Source organism: Thunnus albacares, chromosome 2, assembly GCF_914725855.1.
Source record: "Thunnus albacares chromosome 2, fThuAlb1.1, whole genome shotgun sequence".
Classification (NCBI taxonomy): domain Eukaryota; kingdom Metazoa; phylum Chordata; class Actinopteri; order Scombriformes; family Scombridae; genus Thunnus; species Thunnus albacares.
This window is the reverse complement of record NC_058107.1, coordinates 27,382,125-27,390,034: the sequence shown is the minus strand read 5'-3', so window position 1 is coordinate 27,390,034 and position 7,910 is coordinate 27,382,125. Positions and strand designations below refer to the sequence as shown.

At 38.4% G+C, this 7,910-nt stretch overlaps 1 protein-coding gene across 1 annotated transcript in view; it reads left to right on the top strand.

Moving 5' to 3' along the window:
• The first annotated feature begins 303 nt into the window (after positions 1–303).
• Positions 304–7,910, top strand: part of ikbkb (inhibitor of nuclear factor kappa B kinase subunit beta) — a 21,771-nt gene continuing 14,164 nt past the window's right edge. Inside the window, exons 1-3 of the mRNA XM_044376126.1 lie at positions 304–514; positions 2,668–2,789; positions 4,791–4,885. Of these exons, the coding sequence (XP_044232061.1) occupies positions 2,685–2,789; positions 4,791–4,885 (200 nt within the window). The 5' untranslated portion in view covers positions 304–514; positions 2,668–2,684. The remainder of the gene's footprint in view (positions 515–2,667; positions 2,790–4,790; positions 4,886–7,910) is intronic.

Genomic DNA, 7,910 nt, shown 5'->3' with positions numbered 1-7,910 from the left:
TTATTATAATCTCAAAAAGATATTTTTTGTACAAAAAAAACCAACTTTTTGAGAAATAGTATTTCTTCAAGGTTAAATAATTTACGCTTTTTTTTTAATCCATAAAAACAATGCATGTTGGCGTAAGCAAACTGCTGACTCCCTCTCACTATTTGAGAAAAATCTTTTAATTTTGTACAAACGTAAGATTTCAACATGGTCTGGAAGAATAATGACACAAACCACGTCATAAATGGCCTCAAACTGTGCGACTTCTGTGGAAACCCCTCTATGGACCGAGCAGACATGAGCCGAGGACTCTGCCTCCCGTGGGCGGGTCCCGGCAGGTTTACAGGAAACATGAGTATGAGGAAGTACAAGTTTTTGAGATTTGTTTTGTCGCCAGATTCTCAGAACTAGAGCGTTCAAAGTCTTAAACTCGGTAAAAAAAAAAAAAAAAAGAGCGGATCCACACTGTGTTCAAAGACACTCAGGTGTGAAAGAGTGTGAATGAACGCTGTCTACGAAGTCTAAGGTAGGATTTAGTTAAAATAACAAGTTAAGTTGGGGCGCTTATGTGCATGAAAAGTACCATCCGTACAGAGAGAAGTACATCGTAATACACTGTAATAACCTTAGAAAACAGGAAATGTAATACTGAAAGTATGCACAAACTAAAGCGTTTGTGCATAAATCCTATTAATTTCTTTATAAGCCGAGAGGTGAGATCAATATTCACAGTAGAGCATGAAGTCAACGTGTTGACTGAACGGCCTGGAGTCTGTGGGATACTTACTGCATATATAGCTACTAATGATTTGTAATAGAATATAAAGTAAATGTAAAGAATGCATTGATTCCTAGCTGTTATATTGATCTGTGTGAGATGACCTGTTGCAAAAAGGAACATTAAACCATATTTATACAATCAGAGTTAAGTTTGGAGAGTTTCTGATGCATGAATAGTTGCTATTTGACAAACCAAATATCAATAGTAAATAAAACATGAACACAAATAATGATAATAATGATATATCACACAAACTTTCTAAATTACATCAAACATACCTTTGGCAATTCTTCACTGCAGCTTCTTATCAGCCAACATACAGAAGAGGGACAAATTAAAGGACAAACTGGTACAGGTCTGAGTGCTTGACCCCTACAGTGAGGGGATCTGGTGGCTCTGTTCTCTGGGGGGTCCACTTGTCCCCTTAGAGGGAAGGATCACTGCAAATTAATACAAAGTTGTTCTGAGTGATCACCTTTAACCCACGATGAAACATTTCTATCCTGATGGGAGTGGTCTCTTCCAGGATAACAATACCCCAGTTCACAGGATACAAGGGGTCACTGAATGGTTTGATGAGCATGAAAATGAGCTGAATCATATGCTATGGCCTTCACAGTCACCAGATCTCAACCCAGTTGAACATCTATGGGAGATTTTGGACTGACATGTTAGACAGTGCTCTCCACCACCATCATCAAAGCACCAAATGAGGGAATATCTTTTTGAAGAGTGGTGTTCATCCCTCCAGAAAAGTTCAGAGACTTATACAATCAATGCCGAGGCTGAGGAACACCATTCTTCCTTCTAAGGGGACAAGTGGACCCAAAGCATGCCAGCAAAATGCCACCCACAGCATAACAGAGCCACCAGATCCCCTCACTGTAGGGGTCAAGCATTCAGACCTGTACTGGTTTCTCCTTTAATTTGTCGCCTATATATATATATATAACAATATCTGGGCTGCAGTTAACAGGAAGGCTTTTTCATCTTAACTTATTTTCTTTATGTTATGTGTTTTATGTTTTTAATGCTGTAGCACTTTGAGATTCACTGCAAAAGAAAAGTGCCGTACAAATTAAATGCATTATTAATTTCTCAATTGATTCTCAACATTTTGTCTATTAAGAGTAAATAAAGAAAAATGCCAGTTATAATTTCTTAAGTGTGATGTCCTCAAATGTCTTGTTTTGTCTGATAAATCCTCACATTTTGAGAAGCTGCAACAAGTAAATGTTGTTGCGACAAGGGCATGGTAAAATTTTAAAATGAACATGCTAAAAGTCAGGTGTACATGATAACGTTAGCATGTTAACATATACATTTTATGCATGTTAAAATGCTACCATTAGAACAGCATTGTACTGAGTTTTATATATGTTTTTTTTATCAACTTTGGTAACTTTAGAAGCTAATTATGCTCAAAGCAGCACAGCCTAAGTACATGTGAGGCTGAAAAAACAAAGCTTTGACAGAAAATTTGACCAAATTCTGACAAAGTAGAGCTGCCTGATGAGCTTATTCTGAGATAAGGCTGGATATCATGTTAATATTTTATTCTAATGTTAATATGATATCAGAGTTTCTCTGCCAATACCATACCAAAACCTTTTTTTCTGAGCCAAAGTTCTCAGATGTTAAATGTTTTCTAAACACAAAACACATAAAGCCCTAGAACAAGTTTTATACTCAGCACTTGTCTGAGATGTCTCAGTAAATTCAGTACTCCATCAGAACTGCTTGTCAGATGGTTTTGGCAAGCAGTAATAATAGAAATAGTAAAGTTATCTCCATTTTTCATCCATCCAATGTTAAGAGTATTTCACAGGATTGCTAGCATGTCTGAAGACACCAAGTCTTACTGAGTTAAATGTTGTGTGTGTTTTTGTTGGGTGTAGGACCAGCTGAAGCGGCCATGAATCGAGTCCCCCTGAAGCAGCAGCAGAGCTGTGGGCCCTGGGAGCTGAAGGAGCGGCTTGGGACTGGAGGTTTTGGGAATGTCACAAGATGGCAAAATAAGGTACACAACCCCCATGCTTTTAACACGCGGTTACGTTTTTAAAAGTTTTAAAAGCCTCCAAAAACAGGATGTTTATAACAGATATATACATAGACTATAAACATTTGAGCATCCTCAGCACTCGGAAGGAAGATAACCTGTTGACTGTTCCTGTAAATGTTAATATCAACATCACCATTAGTGCAATTAAAATAACATCAAAATGAAAATGGAAAATGCAGCAACACACTCTGATTGCACATGAGGAATGTCACAGTGAGTTCGGTTTGCTTAGCCTAAACCTCTCTGAGTTGATGAAAAGCAGCACACTGAATCTGTTTGTATTGATATTTGGTGTTATTTGTGTTTGTTACATATGAGATATGGTGTTTTTAGTTTGTGGGGTTTTTTTACCTTCTCGGTTTTTGCAATTAGCATGACAGGAAGCAGTCCTCTTTGTGCAGCTGTTACAGTAGAAATTGTGTCTATTGTAATGATTTCACTCCTAGTCACAGGATGAGAGCATTATAGAGTCGCATCCTAAATGAGCGAACACCACGGGGACATGAACACACCCGCTTAGTGGACCTTCCTCTTCCTCTCTGTACGACTGTATGACTTCAGTTGTATTACTCACCTTCACTGTAGTACAGCACTTGAGAATATGATCCTTTGGGAATCTTTTCTCTTTTAGTTTCAAATATTAAAGATTTTTACATAAACACTTTTCAACACCTGGAGTAAATTAATGGTTGCTGCTCCCTTGGTGCCACACTTACGGCCATTGTGATTTCTTGCAGAGTGCAAGTTTCAGAGTGACAATGTGTGAAACACACATCATCGTTTCTTTACATTCATAATACCCACAGACTTTGGTGAGAAACACCTGTATGGTGTATAACATTTAAAAAATACATCATTTCAAGTGTCTTTGAGAATTGAATGGCAATTAACAAAGTTGTCATATAATTTAATTCTGCTGCTGTTTACAGTAATCATGTCATGTAGGAAGTCATGTTCAAGATTAAACGATCTGTTTTTTAACGTTTTAATGGCAGTGAAGGAGTACTGATCATCGATGCCAATGCAGACCAGGCTGTAGGAGGCAATGGGAGTGACAGAAGCAGGAAATGATTTCACTGAAGAGGGCACCGTTGATGATTAAACTTCCTCTGTAGGAGATTTCCCGTCTCCCTGTATTAATGACAATACTGTGGGTTATTATTAGATTGTAGGTCACATTATGGGAAGCAGGGAGGCTGTGTTTTCCTTGATGATGCCATGAGAAACAGGCAGTGAGATCTCATCAGTATGTGTTTGGTGCTCAGTGGGCCTTTTTTATCGTTCGTTATCATTTTTTAGCATAAATTGTCTACTGTAAGGCCATTTACAGAAGAAATAAAGGGCTTAATGCCAATTGGCCAAGTGTCACATACACTAGACTGTAGTCAAGCTTTTAGAAGTTATAAAAGTTTCTTTAATTTGCATTATCAACATCGTAATGAAGAAGAATTGTTTCAGTGTTTGCATGTTTACTGATATCTTTTTTCACAGCAGACATTTGACTTGTTTTTGTATGAAAAGCACAGGTGCTACTAGTAACTTAAACAATGGCTCTGTTCTATTTAAGTCTCCCAGTGAGTCATAGCAATGTGGTGGTGAGCCGGCGTGCAAACGACCCTGAGACTGAGACACCTAAATGGGATTCAGCCACCATTAATTTTATTATTTAAACCTGTGCTTTTCTACTGTGACATGTCAAAACGTCTTCTGCGAAAAAAAGCTTATTTTATGATGGAAATTATTGTAAATAACTAACATCACTGCAAAATGCAAATATACAAATTTAAGGCCTACTAATAAAATAATATTGAAAAGTTGCCCCCACTAATTTGCCTTGTAGTGTTTTAAACCTTAATTTACAATCTATTTATCAACTTTAATTTGAATTCCCAATCAAATGCTTATAGATAATATCTCTAATGTGTGTGTGTGTGTCTGTGTGTGTGTGTGTGCTTTCAGGACACAGAGGAGCAGGTTGCCATAAAACAGTGCCGTCAGGAGCTGAGTGAGAGAAATAAAGAGCGATGGTGTTTGGAGATCCAGATCATGAAGAGGTCAGTTTCACTCATTTACATGCATCAACCTGCTTGGAGGCTTCAAGATATGTAATGAAGCTGCCTTAAAGGGGACGTATCATGCACATTTACGGGTCTTTATTCATATTTTAGGGCTCTACTGATATCTTGGCATGATTTACAGTTCAAGAAACTCCTTCTTTATCTTATACTGGCTCTTTATGGAGCCCCTCGGTTCAGCCCCTGAAACAGGCCGTTTTAGCTCCTGTCTCTTTAAGCCCCTCCCTCCCGATGAACTCTGTTCTGATTGGTTAGCTTCCAGAAGCTCCAGAGTCTATGTAAACAAACAGTAGAAGCAGGATTTCACTTCTTTTTCTTGTTCTTTACTGAAAATGGGGACTTCTCAAATACTTTCATACATGTTCGAGCCTGAATCTGAACTGAAATATACAAGTGGACAAAGTGAACAACCGTGGCAACAAAGGCTACGGAACAGACAGCCGTTTGTGGACATGTGCAATCTGATGTCATCACAGGAGAAAGTAGAGGGAACATTGCAAACCGAGCGTTCAGAGCAGGTTGAAGCCTGGGCTTTTGACTTGCAGTAGATCCCTGCTCAGGACTATTTTCTTAATCCCGCTCCCACTGGATTTCTGCTGACCATTACCACCTGCTCTCGCAATGTGTGTCCACTTCCGCCCTCACCCGCAAACATTCTGACCATTCACGCCCACACAACAGTGTTTTATTGATTTTGTGTCTTCTCCCATCCCCGCAGGGAAAACACGTTATTTTACTGTCTAATATTAATAAAGAGATGCATACCTGTTGGTAATCACGTAGCAAAATTACATTCCAGTGCATAATTATATCCATACTAGTGCAATAATTAGTTATTCTAGTGCAATAAGTATACCTGTTCTAGGGCAAAAATATATTGTATTTATTTATTTGTTTGACTTATTATTTCAGAACATGTGTTGTTGGCTGTGGTTATTCGTTTTGCTGAGGTCGTTTGATTTTGTTTAGTTTCTCTGTGTCTTTTAACGCACTGATCAGGAGTAGTGCTCCTAATGATGATGGCATGCAACTTGACGCAAGCTTACAACTCCTCCGTTACCTCCTAGCACAAAGAGCACAAAAGTAGTAATAACCCGCGGTTTCGCATAATGCAATACGTTCTCATTGTTTGGTGATCATGATGACAACATACAGTCAGACATTTATTTACCGTAAGAGGATGTGACGGCAATTAATTCAGGCTCTATTGCAGAAATTTTGCAATAGAGCCTTTTCAACTTCCAAAATTAGACATCAGATGGGATTGGCTCCAGATCTGTATGACCTTTTTTGCCTTCATGGAACAATGGGTGCTTTTCTCCAAGCTGTATGGGAGTGTCGTGACGCGTTATTATACGTAGTTATTGAGAAAGTTGATTGAGAAAGTTGATGAACAACTAACTGGAGCACAGATTGCAATTAAACTGCCTCTTACAATTGACTCATTTCTCATTCTTTAAGTACAAACAAAAGATCTGGCTGGTTTGCTTGACAGCTGCCAAGAAGATGGGGAGTGGGTGGCGGAGGTGTTCCTTACATTTTGTCATATTTCAAAGGAAACAGTTGTGTTTATTAATTTTACCTGTTACAGTATATTTCCCTTACCTTATCATTGACACTCTTGATAAGGTGTCACATTAGGTGGTCTTATGTTAGTGTCTCTGCAGTACTGAACAAACTTGATCAGAATATCTTTCAATCAATCAGCAGAGATTCATTTTGTAATATGCAGGGAGTGAAAAAGACCTGGTTTCCAAACTGTTTTGTTCGGTTTTATGAAAGGAAGAGTTCACAAATCTGTCTTAAAACAATAGTCAGGTGCCCAAATAACATTGAAACAGGTTTTTCTTCACATAATCATTCCTATCCCAAACAACAGTCAGATGCCCATTCCTCATTCCTCCTGTTCATACTGGCCATTAGAAGATCCTTTCATAATGCACTTACAATGTAAGTGATGGGGGCCAAAATCCACAGTCCTCCGTCTGTGCAAAAAGTATTTAAAAGTTTATCTGAAGCTAATATGAAGCTTCAGCGTCCAAATGAGTCAAATCAAGTAGATATCTTTCAACATTACAGTCTTTTTAGTGCCAAAGTTCCTCTTTTTGTTACTAAACTTCTGCCGCAGCTCAACAGGGAAACACGAAGAGGGAATTTGATGCTAAAAAGACTGTAAATGTGGCAGGTATCCACTTGTTATGACTAACTCAGACTGCTGAAGCCTCACATAAGCTTCAGATAAACTTTTAAATGCATTTTTGCACACAAATGACTGTGTGGACACACTGTGGATTTTGGCCTCCATCACTTACATTGAAAGCACATTTGAAGGGGATCTTTTAATAGCCAGTATGAACAGGAGGAATGATTACAGCGAGGAAAACCTCTTTCAGAGTTCATATGGGCATCTGACTGTTGTTTTTAGACAGACTTGAACAACTGTGAATCCGTCATTTAATCATCTGACCTGAGATTCATGATTTTAGTTTTCCACAGTGATGCATCTTGATTTATATGACACATTTGTTCTTCAAGTCTGCTGAAGAAATCGGTAATTTCCCAGTTTGTTTTTGCCGTTGAAACTCGTTGGACGTTGCCTTGAAGCTTTTAGGCAAGTGAAACAAGTTTTGGTTTGACATGTGACTCAGTGTGGCACATTCCATGACAAGCTGTGTGCTGATGAGTTTGACATTTGACTTTTATGCAGCCATTTGTTTTCTGAAAATACAAAAACTAAATTTGTATCCTGAAATAGTGCAAATCACATTAAGGACATTAAATATTTAAATACTCATAACAACGTGGAACTTTGGGTTATTTTGGTCATTCGGTGGTTATTTCTGACGGGCTAATGTGTCACCTCTGCTTTGCTCCACTTTGGTGTATGTTTCATTCCCACGCGTCTGTGTTTCCTAATTACACTTTCATTTTGACTGAGTTGGATGGCCCATTGTGCCAGTTTTGATTGTTTGTGAGTTGCAAAATGTGTGTACGTGTGTGTGTT